Raw genomic sequence first — 22438 nt, 5'->3', positions numbered from 1 at the left:
CGTCCATACATTTTTTCAATGGGTTTTTTATTCTGTGTAGGTTGGCGAGAATTAGCGGATCGATATTGGCGCATTTGGAGAAACTATCAAATATGATAACAGGAGATTATCACTAGTAAGTTACAGGGTATTGTCGTTGATCATGACCCATGAATTTGGTGGGATAAGGAATGGATTACGGCGTATATGTACATATTGATAAAAATAAAATTCTCTGTACATTTTGTAATAGAGGTGTACATTCAGAAAATACAAATGATCTTGAAGCTGGATCGAGCATTGTCTAGAAAAGGATTGTTAAGAGGAATACATTTGGGGAAACACAGGTAAAGATGGTTAGGCAATTAAATGTTCCCTGGGAAGCATCTGATATGTTTATTAAGTCCATTGATTACTCATTTTTACATTTTAGATTCGCTTCACAAAACATTTCGAGTCGCCTTCAGAATACCGGTGAAGAGATAGAATTCTTGATTAAGTGATATGTTGGCTGTAATCACACTTATTGAAGGTGAGACATCACACGATATTCAGACGGCATATTAGAACCTAAATAATTTGAAGCTCAAGAGGATCCAAGACGGAAAAGAACCATTATAAGTGGGACAGAATATACTGCCCTAATGTTTGTTTAGAATGTTCAATAGGCAGCAATACTTGTTGTATCTGCAGGTGGTTGTGTTGATCAAAAAGGTTAAGGAACAGCTTGCTGTATTTGGAATTGATACTGTTTTTTTCTAATTTATCCAGTATACTGCAATGATTTTGTATTCTGCTCACGTTACTCATTTTTTAACAAGTACATGGATAGGAATGAGCTGTATAGTTCTATAGTTTGCTTGAGATGAACATGTTTGTGATTTTTTGGTTTTTATTTTTTTCTTCACAGCCCTGAGGACGTCCCATTAAGGGACGAAACGCGTTGGCTGTTGAACTTGTATTGTAATTATATGAAAACTACAGAGTTGAAAGAATAAAGACATCATTGAACAAGTTCAGAAGACGCTTTTTGTGAACAAATGTCATTGTGAATTGAAGTTATTATAGTTGCATCAGATTACTATTACGCTCCTTCCTAAATTGGTTTGATTATCCATAATACAATAACCTGAGAGTGCCTACCCACAGCTGAATTCTGGAATACTGCTAATGAGACTAATCAAATCTACAAACTGTGAGGTTCAGTGCACGTTAGCCCCCTGTGTACTAGGTTTGCCAGGCAGGAATGGTAACAAAGATATGATCTAGAACTTTGCACCAGAACTAATATGGGTGAAGGACTTGATGCACGGGTCCTACATAAACTACAATTGCAATCTATTGTGGTGATGAGTTGGGCTAGGACTATATACAATATCTGGAGAGGATATTTAGGATGGACCACATGCAATATTCACCTGCTGACTCTAAATGAACAAATTGTTTATAATTTAAACATAGGACCTGGAAATCGAACAACTTATGTTGTAATGATCGTGAAAGACACACAATGCACTCTTTAAAAAAAGTTACTGAATAAAACAAGTAATTACATTCAATAACTACAATGTCTTTTTTAGGCATATACATGAAAAAGAATAGCTCCTCTACTTGCAGTAATAACGTAATCATGAACAAAAACATATGAACACACATAGTTCTAACACCTTCTGGGGCTGAGGCATGACCCCAAACACACCTATTGTGCTTACAAAATAAGCTGCTTAAAAAAGAATAGCACTGGACCCTATTGCCAATGTTCTTGAATTTCTCTCAAATGCTCGGGTCTCTAGTCTTGTAATATGGGCTATTTTACTATGTTTAGCCACTATGCCAGATGTGCTAGACACGCTGCTACAATATATCAAGCTTACCATGATACATCTACCTTATGTGGAGAAGTGTGACTCAGGGGTTAGAGGCGGCAGACCTGGAGCTTGAGTTCGGCCCGGGACCAGGGTTCAATTCCCCGCCTCGGCGGGTCTTGGGCTCAAAATTCCACGGACTCGTTAATTCTCGCTCCGGTGCCTTCTAGACTCACGGGTTCAAACTCTGCGACTCTGGGCAATAGCTTGCTTAATCTCCACAACGGCCCCTCGCGGTGGGATGTCTGGCTTTCACCTTGTGGATACCCTGCCAGGGTTATCTCACAGGGGAATACCAGGAAGGGTTCCTAAGCAAGCGCTGAGATGCCCCAGGGTAAGTCGTGCGCTATATAAGTCTCATTCATTTCATTTCATTATGTCTGGGTTTTCCCATTTGCATTGGATACAAGTGAAGGGGAATACGTGGTTTTAGTCTAGGTAGCAGAGAATCCGCAAAGCAGTCCCAAAAAGTAGTGACTCAAAACCCACCAACTAATAAAATGAAGGACCCACCTAAGTCAATGATGATGGATTCTTGAGAGTCACTGCTCTTCCCAAGGGTTTCTTATCCAGTTAACAAGACTACCGGTGAACAGGTAATCAGAGGCCTGGAGCAAAGGGTACCAATAGGTCTAAGTTAAGTTGGGGCTCCTCAATGGTCTCCAAAAGGCATTACTTTTCAGAGGAGACTGCTCATGCAAGAACTTCAACGGCCAGTATCTTCCCATTGCCCGGTCTTTATATGACGAACAACTGGGCAAAGGACCCGCTGGACTCATGAGAAGGGATGGAGAAACTGGGATTTAGGGGCAGTATCTAGCCACAACTTCAAACTGTGATATCTTCAACATTGCAAGGGACAGTGAGACAACTCAAACGGTTCAGTAATCGCAGTGGCAAGGCATAGCACAGGCAGAGGCACAGCAATGAATCACCACTCTAAGACATATGTTGAAAATGAAAACCTTTTGTGCTAAGGAGCTGGAAATAGGTAGATATGGACTGTTTACGATGGGGAAGATGCAGGCTCAACACACCCACAATCCTGGAATGCTCTCTCTAGGTTGTCATTCTCCTTAATGGTATGGCAGTGCTTGGGTTGTGTAATTGAACTACATGGTCTCACTCCTTGTCTTCCTTTTCAATGAAGTGTGGTCTTCACACCGAGCACTAACGTTTCTTCCTCTTGCAGGACAAGTGATGAGCAGGGCTTCTCCATATCTCCACTAAAGCAGTACATAGAACACACATCCTATGAAAAAGTAAGGAAGACAGTTATGATGAACTGGATTGAAGGAACAGGGAAACGTCCACAGACCTTCTGTCCTCTAGGGGAATAGATAGAAGGGCCTGTGTCACTGAGCTACAATCAACCTTCTACTTTCTCCAGCTCTTTGTGTGGCTGGGGACTTCCCGTAGGTCCATCAACTCTCTAGCAGAGCCCAGTGATCTGCTATCGAACATTAGCAAAATTGCAACATCTTCAATGGCCTCAGACTGTTTAATCCACTGGTGGAAAAACACCAAGCAGATGAGCTAAAGTCAAGCTGCTGCAAGTTGTCACAGATTTCCTGTTAAGGCAAGGACAATCAACGGTGCATTGTTAACCTTTAATTTAGAATGCCAGTTTGATAGCATGTATTATATATTACAATATACAACGAAACACAATACACATTATTGCCATCTGAAATGTTCTAAATAATCAAACAATGATGTAAAATAGACTGCCAAAAAGGAACATATTTATTTTATTTATTTTTGTGTCTTATAGAGCGCGAAAACATTGTAACTTGCAGAAGATTATTCAACAAAATGCAGAAACTGCAAAACTAGAAAAAATATGGAAGGCATGGGCTGCTTGAGTCTGTCAAAATGGACCTGAATCACCAAGTTTTTCTTCGAGTAGTTTTCTCACTTCGGTCTTAAGTGTGAAATACTAGTGAGCTTCCAAGTCTGACTGACAAACCTTTCATTGTGGGCAGATGTGTCTCTCTCCAGACTGAGACTACCTTGTACATTTTAAGGATTCACATAAATTATTCACAGTAATTTGAGTAGTATCTACTAAGTCTTGAATAAGACAACTACACACAAACTCTACAAGGCGTTGTGAATTCAGGAGTAACTTATACTTAAAACAGGTGTAAGCCACAAGTGTTTAAAGAAAAAAGTGCCTGATTCATAAAGGTAACTTATACTTTTAAGTACGTTTACACCTTTTGAGTATGTTTACTACTTTCTGTACTCACAAACTGCACTTTTGTAGAACTTACACATTTGTAGTAAGTCTAGCACTACACACGGCCAACCACTGTTACTGCAACACAAATTAAAAACGTGTAAGTTACTACACAATTGAAGTTTGTGAACACTAAAAAGGAGTAAACATACTCAAAAGTGTTATTTAGTAGAAAAGTACAGTTTGTGAACAGCACTTTGTAGTACCACTATTGTACTACAAAGTGCAGTTTGTAAATTAGGCCCAAGGATTTGTGAACTCAGCTCAACACTACAGGACACATCCTGACTGGAAATTAATTGAACTTAAAGCCACGAATATCTGGCTGATGAAACACTTTCCAATACATTCCTGACAGAGAACCCAATTGTTTCCGAAACTACGTATGGATGTTACTTTGTCAATTTAGCCTTTTCACGTGGAATGGTTTTACATTTTACAGAGTGATCCGAACAGGCCTGAAGTAAGCAGTGCTTTCTGGATTCGGTTTTGTCCATGTATTTCCTGTTGACAAGAACGATGTTACTAAGCTGCATTTCAGACAGCCTTCGTTCCAGATTGAATTTCCCCAAGCAGTTTATGCGCCAGCTCCATTGTCCTTTCATTTTTTAATCCCGGAATATGAAGTCTGCGGGCAGTCTGTGCCAGAATGTTAGAAACTTCGCTTGCTGCAGCGTCCGTCTGAGTCATCTGAGGGTGGGAAAAAGGAAGGAAAGGGGACAAAAAAAATCTTGTAATGTTTTTCAATACTTTCCAAACAGATGAATCGCATTTTGTTCTCTGCGCTAATCATATAAGACGCCACACCAGGCCGAGGTTGTTTTTGTGCTCTTTCGAACATTAGTGCATTTCACAGGCTCCTTTATTCTTATGGGTAATATGGGTTTCTGCCCGTGGGGTTCAGAGAACCAAAAACTGAAAACTTAAAGTCAGGATATAAGGTACAGATGAAAAGAAAACTGCGCTAGTCAGTGAATATTAATAAATATCGAATTTTTCATATATCAATCAGCCATATGCAGTGATGACTCAGAAATCCCCTTTCCCCTTAATTTTCTTCTTATTACCATTCCATCAACTAAATTAAAAATTATAAAACTTTTGAGGTTTACAATATCTTTTCCACAATGATGACTAACCCTACTACAGCCAGACGATTTCTGCTCTAAAGTACAGTAGTGGCACTTTCCGGAGGGGAAGTGTCAATTAGTTAATCTCGATGGCAGGTTAGAAGACCCGCATTCTGTCATCCGTGCCAAGCAATGTTGTATTACGCTAGTGAACTGGGTTCCCCTCACTTGCACAGCCCCTTATTATTAAAATTGTGAAAAAGTAGCCACGATTGCTGATACCTGGAAGAAAATCGTATTAAAAGTGTCATTCACAGGGGGTCGTTCCTCAGTCCGTTTTTACAGTGTATAATGGCACACATTAAAAAAATTATATTGGTCATCTTACAGATCTGATCTGTCAATTGGATATTTCTCAAATGAAACTTCATTGCTATTGAGGACTCCATCACAGACCTGGATTACCATCAGGACTGCCACAATCAAATTAATTCCTGATCTACAGGTGCTACAAGGCTGTGCTCCCAATCCTTCAATAGCACACTACAATTCTAAAAATGCCCTACTGCCCCCATCCCTTCTTGCTCGACTTTGACACCCGCCTCATCTTCTCGGGTCCCTCCTTCTCCTATCTCGTGGACACCCCTAGTAGTCCACTGCCATCCACTTGTCTTCACGTTCAGTTGCGGACCTATAATGGCCTCTCCCAGTGGGAAGGCCTCATCAGTTACTACTGCAAGTCTTTGGCAGTAGGGTTTGACTACAAACATCCCAGACTTGCATCAACAGTTTTCGACCATGCACACAACATCCATATTAAGTTGTTCTACACCAACAGTAAACAATAGACGTAACTCATTGAACTACCATGCACTCAACATGGTTCTAATCCATAGAAATAGCTAAGTGCTTGCCACCTCAAACAGTAAACACATATCATGTTGTAATCATACTTCACTATACACCAACTCTACATATTACACACAAGCAACCCCTGGCACCGTCATGCTTGCACAAGGGTTCTAAACTAGTAAAAAAAAACAAAATAGCACATTGATATCCTCTCACCAATTAACATCTTAACCTTTCTGAAGTTAACATCTATGTGTACACAAAACTGGACCATTGACCAAAGCCAAATAATCGGCAAAGATGCGTCAACAATAAGCAGCTAAAGGAAAGTATTGGATATACACGTACTCCAGGAGAACAGAAAGAACGGCAAAGGCATTTGGCGCACATGCACCCTTCCACTTAATGATCTATACAAACTCATAAAAGGATGTAAGTTGGCCTCCATCCAATATATTCCATCACTACACAAAACATTAGTCTATTCAAACCAAAAAGAAAATTGAATACACCACTTTTGACTCCAGTCAACAAAACTCCTAGAGATGTAACCTGCACCCGTATTCCAAACAACCATGGACTGTTAGATATTAGGAATAATTACTTTTAGAGTTAACAGTTGCATTGAACATTATATACTACCCAGGCTGCTTGTAGTCACTTTCAAATCTTTTTAGGAGTAGTGTTCTACAAAACAGATGGGTGCTATATTTAAATGTAAGTAAATAACATATGTAATACAATTCCAAGTCCAATAATGTGTGCAGTAGCGGGGCACTCAAAGTATTCGGTGTGCTTGAGGATCTCATGCTAAAGGGGTCATATGCAGGTGGACACCATAATACTTGGGGATTTTAACCTCACACTAGATCCCACTACAGACACTACAGGTCCAGGCCAGATAACAAAACCACAGGCTACTAAAGACCTTCTCTCTCTTTTACAGACATCGCTACTAGCCGACCCCTGGTGCATGAAACACCCCGCGACCATAACTACTCTTTTTATTCTACCCCACATGGCACCTGGTCAAGAATTGACCACTGGTACCTCACACCACAGCTCCTTCTCAATATACAGGCACTGGAATATTTACCTCATACCATATCTGACCATTCCCGGTATTACTTGATTTGGAATTTCCCTCGATACCCGCCCAGCGTCCTCTGTGGACGTTTCTGGCTAATGCCTTGCTAGATGATGTATTTCGGGGAGAGGTTAAGGATGCTCTCATGGACTTTTTTCAGCTTTACGCCGTCTCGGTTCAATCTCAACTGACACTATGGGATACATTCAAGACCTTTATTCGAGGCGTTTGCATCACTAAGCATGTGGGAGTGCTAAAGTCTATTAGAGGAGAATTGGAGACCATCGAGAAACGATTGATGGAGATTGACATGGCATTGCAGACCTCCCAGACGCGTGAGTTGCTCAGAGATCTATCCCAACTTCTGAACGAATTTACTGACGAGGCAGTCCGATAGGTCAAATTCCTGGGCAAACATGCCCGCGACCGGGTCTATGGGGAGGGGGAAAGACCAGGGAGAACTCTAGCTCGTATCATTCGGCCCTAGTACGAATCCACATGCATAACTCACTTGACCACTCACTCGGGGGACATGCTAAATGGAATCACAGTTATTACCAAAAAGGGACAGCAGGAATTCCTCGCTTCCCCTATAGACGCAGATGAACTTCAACAGGCTATCAGAGAACTGGCCAGTAGACAGGCCCCGGGATCAGACGGGCTTTCGGGTGAATTTTATAAAGCATACCAAGGCGAACTCACCCCATATCTCCATGAAGTGTATGATGAAGCCCTGCAGTGGCTCACTCTCGCTCACAATGAGGGAGGTAATTATCACTATTCTGCTCAGACCAGATAAACCAACCGATAAATGGCAATCTTACAGGCCAGTGTCCCTACTCAATCATGACTATAAGATACTGGCTAAGGTACTGGCTACCAGGCTGGGCTTACTGGTCAACACTGTGTTATTCGCTTTTCAGGAGGGATTCATCCCAGGTCGATCAACCACACTTAATCTCCGCACAGTCTTTTTGGTCATAAACCAAATGGAGCCTACCTTGCCAGTGACAGCAGTCATGTTGGATGCCGAGAAGGCTTTTGATTCTCTCGAGTGGAACTTCCTGTATGCAGTCAGGACGAAACGTATACCGGTGGGATTTTTTAAGCTTGTCCAGTTGCTATATTCCAGTCCCACGGCGCGGCTGAGGGTAAATGGATTACTCACGCCCTCCGTTATTAACTAGTGGTACTAGACAGGGGTGCCCACTTTCACCACTGCTCTTTATAATAGCTATGGACCCCCTGGCCAGGCACATTCAGGAACGACACCTACATCACGGATTACAATTTTACACCGGCCCACTTATCGCATCGTTCTACGCGGATGACGTGATGCTATTTGTCTGCCACCCAGCAGAGAATTTGCCTCCCTTGTTACGTGAGGTGGTTCCCTTTGGTGTCTATTTGGGACTAGTGATTAACTGGATCAAATCTGAAATATTTCCACTAACTTCCAGCACTGGCCCGCATGATTTGGAATTTCCCCTAAGGTGGAGCTCGGAGCCACCCAGGTACCTGGGTGTTTCCCTGCACTGCCAGGCAACAGAAGTTATCCGTTTGAACTACGGCCCAGCTATAGCCGGGTCGAAACACAAGTTAATAAATGAACAAAGCTCCTGCTCATCTGTTTTGAAACCTTCCAATCCTGTTAACCTTGCTTTTCTTCATTACACTTGGGTACCTTTTGATAAAATTGGTGTGGGCGGCTAAGCAGCTAAGAGTGAACTGGGATACTTTGACCATGCCATTTGAACAGGGAGGATTTGGTGTTCCGGACTTCTATTTGTATTACCGGGTCGCCCAAGTCCACTTCACATACTATTGGTTTCATCCTGATGCTCGCCTACAATATCTTAAACCCGATAGCTCACAGGCGCATCTCCAGGTCCTCTCTACATTATTACCCCGAGGTCTGCCATGCTGCCCAACGGAAATTCAAACCGTCCCCACAAAATGCTGGGCATGGATGAAACTACATAAATACCTCAAATACACAATATACTCCCCACACATGCCCCTGGCAGACAACCCGTGGCTACCCCCTACAACAGAAGTACTCACCAAAAGAACACTAACAGCACATAGGCTGACCACGCTGGGTGACCTGTTCCATGCCTCTAAACCGCGTTCGACCAATGACCTAAGTACGGGGGGACCTTCGTCGCATATGGATAGATTTGTTCTCCATAGAACACATAGTGCTCTCTTGAAGGCCCTCCCGGACCCCACCCAGTTGATTTCCCTCCACTTACAATCCTCATTACTTCCCTGGACAGTACACATTTAGTATCTCAGCTGTATCATACATCACTATTTCTTCATCCCCCGGTGGACTCGAGGGTGCGCACATCCTGGGAACGTGATCTGGACGTCGCCATAACTGACGATATGTGGAGCTATTGCTGTTCTCAACTGCACTATATTTCAGGAAATAACAGGCATAAATTGCTTAATTTAAAGTATCTGCACAGGGTCTATATTACTCCCCAGCTGCTGGCGAAGATGGCCCCACAGTCTCCAGCTGCTGTGTGCCCTGCGGCACACCGGCAGCAGACTTCTTGCATTTGGCATGGGTGTGTGCATCAGTGTACGACTATTGGGAAAATGTTTTTCGATTGCTATCCATTATGGTGGAGCACCCTCTGCCCCCCTCCCCCTTGATGGCCCTCCTGGGTTATGTTAAACCATGGAAAAAGAGTATTAGAAGATTTGTGGCGATGGCCTTACTGATTGCTAAACGCAAAGTATCAATACAATGGGGCAGACACCAATCCCCGTTGGTGAAGACATGGCTCAAAGACCTCACCTATTGTGATACAATGTGCGACACGTACGCCACGCTTCGACCTGTATTGTCACGTCCCCGCAACATCTGACAGCCATTGAAGACCTACTTGCAATCCCACACTACTGATTCCTGAGTGTACGAATGCTATTTGTATGCCATTAGCTGGGTTGCTCTGCACAATAGCCGTAATTAATATACATTGCATGACTGGCTTGTTTGTTGAAGAATGCGCATCTGTATTGACACTAAGGTCTGAAGCATAGCTGTTACCACTGTACTTGCTATCTATTAACGTTTTCGTATTACCTGATTGACAGGAAGAATGTATTTTTTGTATTAGTTTTGTTTGTTTTTTATTATTGGTTATTGTTTAATTGTAATTGAGACGTCAACTTGCTGGCGGTGGCTGGCATGTATCAGGTTTCAACATTCCTGCGTTCATCTATTTGCTTGTCTGTAAAGTCTTTCTAAAACAACCTGAATAAAAAATTTATTTAAAAAAAAAAAAAATGTTACGGTTGATCAATGATGATTCCCAAATTCTTTGCTTTAGTGACGGGTCGAGGAGGTAGGGGCAAATTATCAGGCCACCAATTGGTGGACCAAGCTGGGGAGGGGTTGCCGAACACAATGATCTCGGTTTTCCCTGAATTAAGCTTCAGGCAATGCCCACTCATCCTAAATGCCTTGATGCAGTTACGGCATCTTAAAGGGCCTGAGGAGTCATAATGAGCTGCATTTATCAACGGAGTGTCATCTGCATAAGATGTTATCTCCAAGTTGAAGCTTCTATGAGCGGGGCCAATTTTGCTACATAAACGTTAAAACGGGGCTAAGAGACGATCCCTGAGGGACTCTGCAAGGCAGTGAGAAAGGTGGGGAGTTTTAATTTTCCGTAACACTACTGTTTGAGATCTGTCACTGAGAAAGAAATAGAGAAGCTTGAGTGCGATCCCCTTACCTCTTTCCTTTAGACAGCTAACAAGACTGGTATGATCAACAGTATCGAAGCCAGCAGATAGGTCCAGTAAAATCATAACTGCCGAACCTCTGCCATCTACTTCCTTCCTCACTTCCTCCATTGCCTTGACCAGGGTGGTTTCTTCACTATGCCCTGGTCGGAAGCCATACTGAGCGGTATCTAGGAGGCGATTGTCTAAAATGTATTTAGATAACTCCCGATTCATTATCTTCTCACAGATTTTTGTGGGCAGAGGTACACATGCAAAAGGATGATAGTTGCCTGTGCCATTAACCTTTGAAGTGGACTATTTTTTAAAGTGGGAGGATAGAAGCCTGTTACTAGGCAGAGGGGAAGATCCCAGTAGCGAACATGATATTAAAAATTTGAGATAGGTTCCTCGCGATAATGTCGGGAACCTACTTCAAGATCTTTGCCGGGCAAGGGTCATAAGGGGAACCTGATTTAGATTGCAAAAGTAGGGAACTCACTTGTTCTAGTGAAGTGGCAGAAAAGTGGTTAAGTGAACAGTCACCTAACGTGTTCCCAAAAAGGTCCCCCGAAGGATGAGGGTCCCTCCTGTCAAAGTCCTGGAAAATCACATTGACTTTCTCTTTGAAGGCGGTAGCGAGGACATCACAAAAGGAGGGACTATCAGAGGGATTAGTCTTATTCGAGATGGTCGTAAGTCTCTGAACAACTTGGAAAAGTTATTTTGACGAACTGGAGGTCTTATCGATTGCCTGGGCAAAGTAGCTACTCTTTTCCTTCTTCAGATGAGATCTTTGTTAAGAGGTTAATGCCTTCTTGTATACCAGTCTCATCTGGTCATCATAATTCTTTCTCCAAATCCTTTCCTGCCTACTACAGGCTTGTTTTTCAAGCCTCAAGGCTTCTGAGGACCAAGGAGCCTTAGGTTCCTTCCTGAATGAGCGCTGATTTTTGGTAGGAACCAGCTCCCTGAAGGTGTCCGACAACCACTTCATATAACATGATGCAGCCTACTCAGCAAGTGGGGTGCCGGGGGGATGGAGGGTAGTGCTCAGCAAAGGACTATTCTGATGTGACAGGGTCCCGTGAAAGGGTCCAGTTAAATCTTCGGAAGGAGCCAAACTTGTTAGCGCTCCGACAACTCCTGAAAGCCTGCCTTTTCAAGGACTTCCTTTAAATTCTCTGCCCGGTATTCATCTGCGCCAGTCCACACCGCTGGGAGGTCTCAGGGCAGCCATGCGCTATACAAATACACATTCATTCATTCAATTTGCTCCAGTCTGTTCTGAAGATGCAGCCGATCACTGAGGCTTTCAGTAGAGAACCTGATAACCGAATGATCCAACCAGATCACAGGAAAGATGATTAAGATTTTTAAAGACGGATTATTTGAGAATAGGCCGTCAAGTGTATGTCCCGCTGAGTGCATAGGCTCCTTGACCAACTGTTCAAGTCCTATAGATTCTGCAATATCAAGGAGATTGGATGTATGCTCATCATCTGGAGCCTCGAGATAGAAGTTAAATATTTTGAGAGGAGACTGATCTCTGCTAAAACTTGAAATTTTGGTAGAACGTATTTTTTATTGCTTCCAGGGGGGCAATCAAGAAGAATCCCAGAGAGAAGGACTTGGCTGTCCCTAGCTCTTTTAAATTGGACTGCTTTGTGGGCTTCAATACTCACGTCAGTACAGATAGCAGAGAGTCTACCATCTGGGAGGCCGGCTGCTCGTGTTGCTGTGATCTTGTGGCAAGCAGGCCGACTTCTCTTCGCCGTGGGTCTGGAGGTCCAGGGATCCCGTTGTGATGGGCAAGGACAGACCCACCCGCTCTGCTACAACACAGACCGCTTAGACCAATGTAGCACTCGTCCCACAATTGAACCCACCAGCCCCTCTGAGGGAGATAGGCCCATCCCTCCGTCCAAAGAACTCTCAGACCTTCTTCATGCGATTCAGGCATCACAAGCAGTAGGGGACATAGAAATTGGAGCAGTAAGGATGAATGTAGCATTGTTACGTCAAGATCTCCGGAATGTCACTGCGCATATTTCTGAAGCTAAATCCCGGATCCCTACAGTTGAAGATGATGTCTCTCAAAGCTAAGGTCTCGACTCTACTCGCCCATACGGCAGGGCTTTATAGACGCACAGAGGATGCCAAAAATCACTCCAGGCGAGAAAAACAAGCAAATAATTAGCGTTCCTTAAGGTATGGAGGGCAATGCGCCGCGACTGGTGGCGGACTTTCTGAAGCACTGGATTAAATCATGGATGCCCTCTGAGAGTTTGTCCTCCTGGTTTGTGATAGAAAGGGCTCATCGAGCATTGACTTTAAAACCTCCTCCTGGTGGTTCCCCCGACCAATAATCATTTGCCTCCTTAACTACAGGGATACAGAGGCTATCCTGAGGGAGGCACGGTCACAAATAGAACTTCAGTGTGTGGATACCAAAGTACTCCTTTTACCGGACTACACTTGTGAGGTGCAGCTGCAGGGCTGCTCTTACACAAAGGTCAAGCAAAAGCTCAGGGCTATGGGGCTTCAGTATCGCTTGCTGTTTCAATGCAATCATTTATGCTAATAATTCAAATTTTCTTGCACACCGGAATCTGCCTGGCAATGGCTTACTGAGGACCCCCCCTTTGTGGCCCTGCTGCATCTTTGTCACGTCGACCACCCTCTGCAGAACTGCAGGATCATCTGCTGTTGCTCAAACAATGCAGACGTTGCACTCACTCTGAGGAGGAGAATCGCTCGATTCAAGTCACCTTCCCAATACCGCAAGACGTGACGGCCGTCGCCGTCTTTACTTGCTTCAAATCCTGCCGAGGAGGAGGGGGAAGGGGGACCGGGCTTAGACAAACCTACAGCCCCAACATCATCTACACTGGCTGCTCCTCATACTGACTCTGATCTTTCTTGCAGTCTCACGATTTGACTGGCACTGGGTCTCCGACGGGTGAAAGGTTTCTACTACTTTGAACTGTCTTATATGTTCTCCAGGAGTATTCTTTGATCATTTGCCCAACTGTTTGTTGATATTCTTTGCCGATGCTTCCACAAACCGAAACGGCAGCTTACAAATTATCCTTTACAAAGATGGGGTTCTTCTCATTGATGTTTCTCTACTATATTGGTTTCTTAATGCCTCTTTTTTCAGGGTGACAGATGCTTCTGGGGTAGAAGTGTGGGGAGGGGGAAGTTATGGGATGGGGATTTACTAATATGTTGCTGTGGTTTCAGCTTTTTAGTATGCACTGCATGTATGTTTACTTTTTCATTTTCCTTTTTAGGTTTTGGCATACACCTTTACAATGATTCTGACAGTGATATTTCAGTCACGACTCCTTGTGGTGCTTTATTGGTGCACTCACAATTCAGCTGCTGGGCCTTGACAGACCCTTTCCTTACACTGCCCGCTGTGAGGGCTTCTATCCATCCCCTATAGCAATGACTTACAGAGTACTGTCTTGGACTGTTAATGGTCTCATGGACCATGTGAAACACACTGCGCTTCTCATTTTTGTCCACCACCACCTCCCGAGGTACTTTTACTTCAAGAAACTCACCTAATTGGAAATTGCTGTCCCTTCTCAGCACTTAAGGGATATGATAGAGTCTTTCATGTGGGTTACTCTCATGGGCCCCAAGGGGTTGCTATCCTGCTGTGGCGTGCCTGCCCCTTTACTGCTTCCCATGAAACATGTGACCTGCACTGCCGTTTCATTACCCTGACAGGAACATTGAAGGGTCAGGTGATCACTTTTGTATGCATGTATGTGCCTCCTGCATTTCTCAAGGTGTGCTTCCGGGACCTCCCAAACGTCTTTTGTGCCTTCCACAAGGTCTTTCATTAACAGGTGGTAACTTTCATGCAGTGCCTGACCCAGAACTCGATACCACTGGGTCTTCCACCAGCTCTAAATGCTCGGAGGCTGACTGGTCCGCCACCCTTGGCCTCTGCGATGACTGGAAAAAACAGCACCCGACACTTCGGCAATTCACTCATACCTCTGCAGCCTATCACACTGACTCCCAGATAGATTTGGTCTTTTTACCCGCCTCTGACTGTTAAACAATTTTGCAACTCCAGATATTACACTGTGGGATCTCAGACTATTCCCCTCTAGTCCCCCATCTTGGGCCTCCCAAATCTGTTGAACGCCCTGTGTGGCATTCTAATGCCTGGTATTTCCAGGACAGGACTTTTGCTCAGGCACTACGTCAGGAGCCCCAAGCATACTTCCACAGCATCGAAAGGTTGGTCGCGAAAGTTGGCACATTGTGGCTGGTAGCAAGGAGACTATTCGGGGCATTGCTAGGGGATGTATTAGGGCTCAGGAATGTGCTTGCGTCTCTCATAATACCCAATTGGAGGCTTGTGCCCTCCTCTTGGAAAGACCCCTTGCGTTTGACCCCAAGGCAGATATATCTCTCGACATCTGGGCCTCCTTCGCAAAGAAATATGCCATCACTCCTTTGAAGCCGCCAAACACCTATGGTAAGCAGCAACAGCCAAGATTTATGGGTGGGGGGACAGAAACATGATGCTGTTATACTGGCTGGCCTCCTATCAACAAGTGAATAGAATTATACCTAAAACGATCAATGGCAGTGGTACATGTCATACTCTTCCTGAGATTGCGCATTTGTTTGCTTGCTACCACGAAACATTGTATACGGCCCTGTGGTGAGAGACTTGGAGCTTTCAAGTCACTTCCTTGACACAAACCCTCTCCCTTGCCTGTACCCTGCTGAATCTTGTATACTTGTTGAACCCATTACAATGGAGGAGGTTGGAGACAAATTGTCCGGTCTGACACCAGGGAAAACCCCTGGGCCAGATGGTTACCCTACGGAATACTATAATGTGTTCTAGGAGACACCAATTCCATACCTCTCATCTCTTTAAAAGGAAGTTTGCCACACAGGCACCTTCCCTCCGGAACTGGACACGTTCACTGTAGTAATGATACCACACAACTTCTCTCTACCTCCTGTTCGGACTATCGTCCGATATCACTCAGTGAGGTAAAAATCTTTGACACTATGCTGGCTACCTGGCTGACCTGTAGCATGAGGCACTATCTTCGATGGCTTTATGTGGTCCTAGCTCACCGTCATCATTTGCCACATGATCTACCATTACTATTTATTGATTTCAAAAAGGCTTTCGACATGGTGGACAGGGGTTACACGGGTCGGTATCGGACCTCGCTTTTGCTGCATGGTTCATGCTGTTTACTTCAAACCTACTGCCAGAGTCCAGTTCTGCAGAGTCCTTTCTACAATTTTTCACATAGGGCATGGGATCCGAAAGGGTTGTGCCCGATTCTGACTCCTCTCTGCACGTGCCATGGAGCCACTGGCTCAATTATTCCATATAGACGCCCAGTTTTGGGGATGTAGGTAGAGTGCTGACCAGGAAGACCGCATTGCTTTATATGTGGACAATGTATTTTTGTATCTTGTGGACCCTGCTACGATTGGCTCTTGCTGACTTAATCTACTGCAGTGTTTTAAGGAGGCCTTCGTGTGAAGATGAACCCCTCTAAATCCGTACTGGTCCCTTTGTCCTCCTCAAGACCCTGCTTTGACTGGCAGACAAACATACCTCTATGTCGGCTCACTTTTAAATATTTAGCCGTCTGGGTCTCTCAATATCCGGACCCTACCTGGACCCTTAACCTACAATCCTTAGTCCGAAGGGCCAAAAAATACCTTACTAGGTGGCAATTCCTCATTTAAAATTTTATGGGGCGCATCGCTCCATACAAAATGATGATTCTCCAACGGTTCCTGTACATCTTTCAGAATTTGCCACTCCACTTGCTGCAGAAGTTGTTTCGAGTCCAAGACGGGGCGACCACAACGTTTCTGTGGCATGGGTCCTGACCCCGTCTTGCCCTTAAGCACTGTCAACGTGGGCCTTATGATGGTGACCTATCTTTACAATTTGGCCTCTCACCTTCTAGAAATTCATGACTGGTTTAATGGGGGATGGTCCGACACTGCTTATTGCCTTGAGCTGTCCCTGTTAGGCTTTTCCCACCTACAAGCCCTGCTTTATGGCTCGCCAATCCTCACCTCCCTGACTTCAATGATTAGAATGGGGTTCTTGGCCTGGAGAGCAGCCCTTAAGCATGTGCAATGGGATTTCAAAATTACACAACAGACACGTCTTTGGCATTGCACTTGGTTGAAAGAGGTGCCCACGCTTCAAGGCTTAAGATGTCACCCAATTGGGGGACATCAGGACTGGGACACACATACTTTCCTTCCAAGATCTTCAGATCACCTGCACCCTTGCACACACCCAATTCTATAAATACTTTCAACTCTGACATACCCTCCACACTCATGTCTCGGCATCCGACACTTTGACAGAGTTTAGCCCCCTTGAGGCCAAACTCCTTATCGGAAACCTTGATTGTGGCATAATCTCCCAGATTTATTGCACCATAATCATAAATTCATCCGGTACACTGCATCATCTCAAAACCCGTTGGGAGGGTTGGCTGGGTCCCATGGAAGATGACGGTTGATGGGACACCATGATGGTCCCTCGAGAGCCTACTATCTCCAGTCGACTACAGCTGGTCCAAACCTAATATTCCATATTTGTAAAGCACAAACATATCACCCCTAAAGATTTCAAGATGCTGGGGGCCGTCGGGGAGAGCTATTCTACAAAGTCACATGGTACTGAGCTGAGCTGCCGCCGGGGACAGAACCATGAGCCCCACTCTCCGTAGTCAGCAGCTCTGGAAGCTGCGGCACACTTCTCAACCCATTATCTTTATTCAGACTATCTTTCCCTGAAACAAATACAGCAAATGGGACTCTGATCTAAACCTGCTTACCCCAGATGTGGGATGGATCCAGCAGATTTTTATCGCATGGTATGGTCCTGCTCTGTGGTTGCATATTATTGGACCACGGGGATCCAAGACCTAATGGAACTTCTTGACTGGGAGGTTCCTCTCTCCCCCCTGCTGATACTGCTTGATGTGTTTGAAGGCTCTGGTGGCACAAAAGCGGAGCAATTGAGTCTTCTGGCTTTAGTAGAGAGATTTATTTCAGGATATGATTAACAAAAGCACAGGACAAAAAGCTCCTGACCTAGTAGGTCAGGACCAAGCACATCAAACTGTCAAACCCAGTATACCTGGGGTGATCCAGGACCATCACGTCAGATTCCAGGTTTGCCCCATTGGTATACAGGTAAGAAAAAGTGAACATGAGAATACTACATGCATTTATTTCTTGTAATAGAAGATTACATAACATTAAAAAACAATTCATGCCATCAAAATCAGCAAACTTAGCAGGTATTCTAATTAAACATGGACTATGATTTCTGCCCACATGAGATGTGTAATTATCAAAGTTTTTGTTAAAGTTGCTGCTCATGAGACACTTTTTGCTCAAAACAAGGTATTGCAGTGGTCATGGAAAAACTTGAGAAGCTTGATATGTTAGATGAAATAATTAATTAAGTTGTAGCACAAGAAATTGTAGTGTCATGACTGCACACCTTTCCTAGAAGACTTTTCTGTACACTATGTGTCATCCCACTGGATAAACATCAGTAGCCAACACTGAATCATCCAAGGAAAAACTAATTGTTCCCAAATCTATGTTAAAATGTATAATGATTTAAGCTTGTTATCAGAAATATGACCAATACTACTCCTATTCTATCACCCCTAGATGCTTTCGTAATTCCATCTACCTGAACAGTATGGGTGAGCCTAAAGTCTCCTTTGGAAATTTAGAAGGGTTTTTTAATGAGGACCTAATCTCCTACTTTGATTTAAAAAATCTTTTGCAATTTTCCAGTGGCAGCTGGTAGGGACTCTGTAAAGCGCTCTGATACCCTTACGGGTCAGGTTCGTGCCCTATAAAACACTATAATAAATAAATAAATAGATGATGGGTGAGGTGGTAAGGGGGGGGGTGTTTGAAAAAGATATATATATAAAAAAAACAAGTACCTCCAGTCGCCCGCTGCGTCTCTCCTCAGCAGTCCAGGAACCAGGAAGCACCCAGGCCTCAATCAATCACTCAATCAATCAAGGCATTTGTATAGCGCGCTACTCACCCGGGAGGGTCTCAAGGCGCTGGGGGTAGGGGTCCATCACTGCTCGAACAGCCAGGTCTTGAGCTGCTTCCTGAAGGAGAGGTGGTCCTGGGTCAGCCGAAGGTGGATGGGGAGGGAGTTCCAAGTCTTGGCTGCCAGGTAGGAGAAAGATCTTCCTCCGGCGGTGGCTCGGCGGATGCGTGGTACGGAGGCGAGGGCGTGGCTGGTTGATCGTAGTTGGCGGGAGGGCGTGTAGAAGGTCAGGCGGTCGTTGAGGTACTTTGGGCCCAGGTCGTGGAGAGCCTTGTGTGCGTGGGTGAGGAGTCTGAACGTGATTCTCTTGTTGACGGGGAGCCAGTGCAGGTCTTTCAGGTGGCCGGAGATGTGGTTGTGTCGTGGGATGTCCAGGATGAGTCGTGCAGAGGCGTTCTGGATGCGTTGGAGTCTTTTTTGAAGTTTGGCTGTGGTTCCGGCGTAGAGGGTGTTCCCGTAGTCCAGTCGGCTGGTGACGAGTGCCTGGGTGACGGTCTTCCTGGTTTCGGTGGGAATCCATCGGAAGATCTTGCGGAGCATGCGCAGGGTGTTAAAGCATGAAGAGGAGACGGCGTTGACTTGTCTGGTCATCGAGAGGGAGGAGTCCAGGATGAAGCTGAGGTTGCGTGCGTGGTCCGTTGGTTTGGGAGTGGTGCCCAGGGCAGGGGGCCACCAGGAAACGTCCCAGGCGGAGGGCGATGATCCCAGGATGAGGACTTCCATCTTGTCTGAGTTCAGTTTCAGGCGGCTGTTCTTCATCCACTCAGCGACGTCTTTCATCCCCTCGTGTAGACTGGCTCTGGCGGTGTCGGGGTCGTTGGTGAGGGAGAGGATCAGCTGGGTATCGTCGGCGTGGGAGATGATGTTGAGGTTCTGGTGGCGTGCGATGGCAGCGAGGGGTCTCATGTAGACGTTGAAGAGGGTTGGGCTGAGTGATGATCCTTGTGGTACGCCGCAGATGACCTCGGTGGCTTCGGATCTGAACGGGGGGAGGCGGACTCTCTGGGTTCTTCCGGCGAGAAACGAGATGATCCACTCCAGTGCCTTCCCTTGGATTCCGATGTTGCTGAGGCGCTGCACTAGGGTGCTATGGCAGACAGTGTCGAACGCTGCGGAGAGGTCCAGGAGGATGAGGGCCGCTGTTTCCCCGTTGTCGAGCAGGGATTTGATGTCATCAGTGGCTGCGATCAGGGCGGTCTCGGTGCTGTGGTTGGCTCGGAAGCCAGACTGTGAGGGGTCGAGGGATCCGTTAGTCTCGAGGAAGGCGGCGAGCTGTCTGTTGACGGTCCCATAGCCAATCACAACACTTGCAATGAAGCGTTGTTATTGGCTCCCCTAAGCCAATCACAACTCTGCAATGCAGCGTTGTGATTGGTCGGAGAGCCATGGATTGGCGTTCAGATGGAGACAGGTAGCCTGTGCAAATTCACTACCAGGCTGTCCATTACAGCCTGGTGGGGAATATGCAAATTGCGCATGTCTGCTTGGCCGGGCCTAAACAGCCGGCCAAGCAGTCATGCACACTTAGTGTGCGCAGCCAACTCCACCTCCCTGAGCCACCAGCCCCGCCCACCCTAATCTAGCCCTGCAGCAAAGGCTATCATTTAATTTTTCCCTTTTTCATTGCTCTAAGAGCAGCGGGCGATGCTCCGTTGCCTTTGCGAAGCAGCCACTACTGTACTTTTCACTATACATTTTACTTTTTAATTATTTGGCTTGTACCTGTACTTTTTTTAAAAATTCTTTTTATCAAACAACCAAACAATTCTGGCAGTTAAGTGGTAGGCCAACTGTTACAGTACTTTGACATTAACGTTATCTTAGCCATCAGTTAGTTGCATTACAGTTTTCAGAACACAGCATTAATTACAACTACAAGGTAGCACTACCCGCTCTGATACAAATAACGCCCCTCCCTCTGTGCACATGTGCCTGGTCCATAGGTTACAATCTTCTGTATTTAGTTCAATTTCCCTAAATGTTATCCCTCTTCTTAGGGCACCCCGTTCCCATACCTTGTTGACCATTTAGGCAGCAATATGCTTTTTCACTCTCTGACCCTACATCATTTAAAAAGTGTTCCAACAGTCACACAGTGCGAAGATGTGACACATGGCCATATTGTGAAGGACACTCTTACATTCATCTGAACACACAGTGCTGTTTGAATGCCCTCTTTCGGTAAACGATTAGACAGTTCATTAGACGCAAGACTATACAGAGCAACTTTAAGATGTTACACATCATGAGATGATAGAAAATTACACATCTCACAAGAAATAAAATGCCATTCATATAACTTAAAATATTTTCTCTAAAAAACAGCAAGCAGAGTCCACAAAAGAGAAGTATATCCATTTAGAGACGTAATTTGCAAGCATAATGTTATACCTAGTCTTTTGACAGCAAATTAAATAGGCCCGAAACATCTAAAGTGGATTTCTCCTAATGTCCACAAGACACAACTTGTGCAAAAGCTTTGAAATCACCAGATAAACTTCCTATTTTTAGGCCTACCCTCTTTGATATACACCATTACTTTTTGCAAAATAGTATCACATTCAGCTGCTTGGATCCAGCCAGGCTCAGAAAAGACATCATCACATTTCTGAGCTACATCAACAGGTGCCAAAACACACAAAGTTTTAATCACGTTCTAAGATAGTCTCCTCCAAGGGCATCCTTTAAAGAAAATCTGCCTTAAAACCTTTGCCCATTGATGGAGCAAGGTTACGCACGTAAGGCGACTTGCTTGTACTCAACCCTCTCTAATAACTTATAATGTACCAAATAACATGTTTTGTCTTACTAATAATGCATTACACGACAGTTAAAATATCTAGGGGAAGCTTGACTATGTGCTTCTACTAACCATAATCCGTTTGTATTAAAATGGCTGCTGCTACGGGGGATTTCTTACTGCGCATGCGTCAGTCACACTCCTGTGACATGACATACTCTATGCTTTGGTGGGAAACTTTCGCTTCTGCGCACTAGAACTAAGATGGCCGCTCTGTGTCCTAACGTGCAAGAAGCTTGCACCGCTGCTTTTGCGAAGCTGTTTGTTCTGCCTAATCATTAATGCAACAGTTAAAATAAAGTAATGAAAATAGAGTAGAGATAAGTGGTATACAGTGCATTCAATTATTCTTTGTTCTAAAACGGTTTCTTTTCTACTTTGATGTATCTGTAACTCAATTTTTAAACCCACACCGCACATGCGCACCAGAAACTAGAAACGCTTAAGTCATGGCATTGAACGAATGCCAAGGACAGTCTCGTCTGAGATGCGCATGGGAAACTCACCCTTCGACCTCACTAGAGGAAGACCAACTGTACACATGTATTAACAATGTGTTTACTATTAGAACATTCATTGATGGGTGGAATAAAAGTACATGGGAAAATAAAATGATGGGCGGGAACGCTAATTTAAATATTCCAATGAAAAGTTTAATTTTGGTAGGATGTGATGACCTCTCC

At 44.7% G+C, this 22438-nt stretch overlaps 1 protein-coding gene across 4 annotated transcripts in view; it reads right to left on the bottom strand.

The window, feature by feature from the left end:
- Positions 1–3439: 3439 nt before the first annotated feature.
- The window catches only part of FANCC (FA complementation group C), a 1396321-nt gene continuing 1377322 nt past the window's right edge, over positions 3440–22438 (bottom strand). For 3 of the 4 annotated variants that reach the window (XM_086961183.1, XM_086961184.1, XM_086961187.1), the window contains one exon: positions 3440–4776. In XM_086961183.1, coding sequence (XP_086817309.1) covers positions 4624–4776 — 153 coding nt within the window. In that variant the 3' untranslated portion in view covers positions 3440–4623. The remainder of the gene's footprint in view (positions 4777–22438) is intronic. The other variant, XM_086961186.1, reaches the window with a different exon arrangement.

Source organism: Lissotriton vulgaris, chromosome 3_1 (assembly GCF_964263255.1).
Source record: "Lissotriton vulgaris chromosome 3_1, aLisVul1.2, whole genome shotgun sequence".
Taxonomy (NCBI): Eukaryota; Metazoa; Chordata; class Amphibia; order Caudata; family Salamandridae; genus Lissotriton; species Lissotriton vulgaris.
Note: the sequence above shows the minus strand (reverse complement) of the source record. Positions and strands in the feature narration are given on the sequence as shown.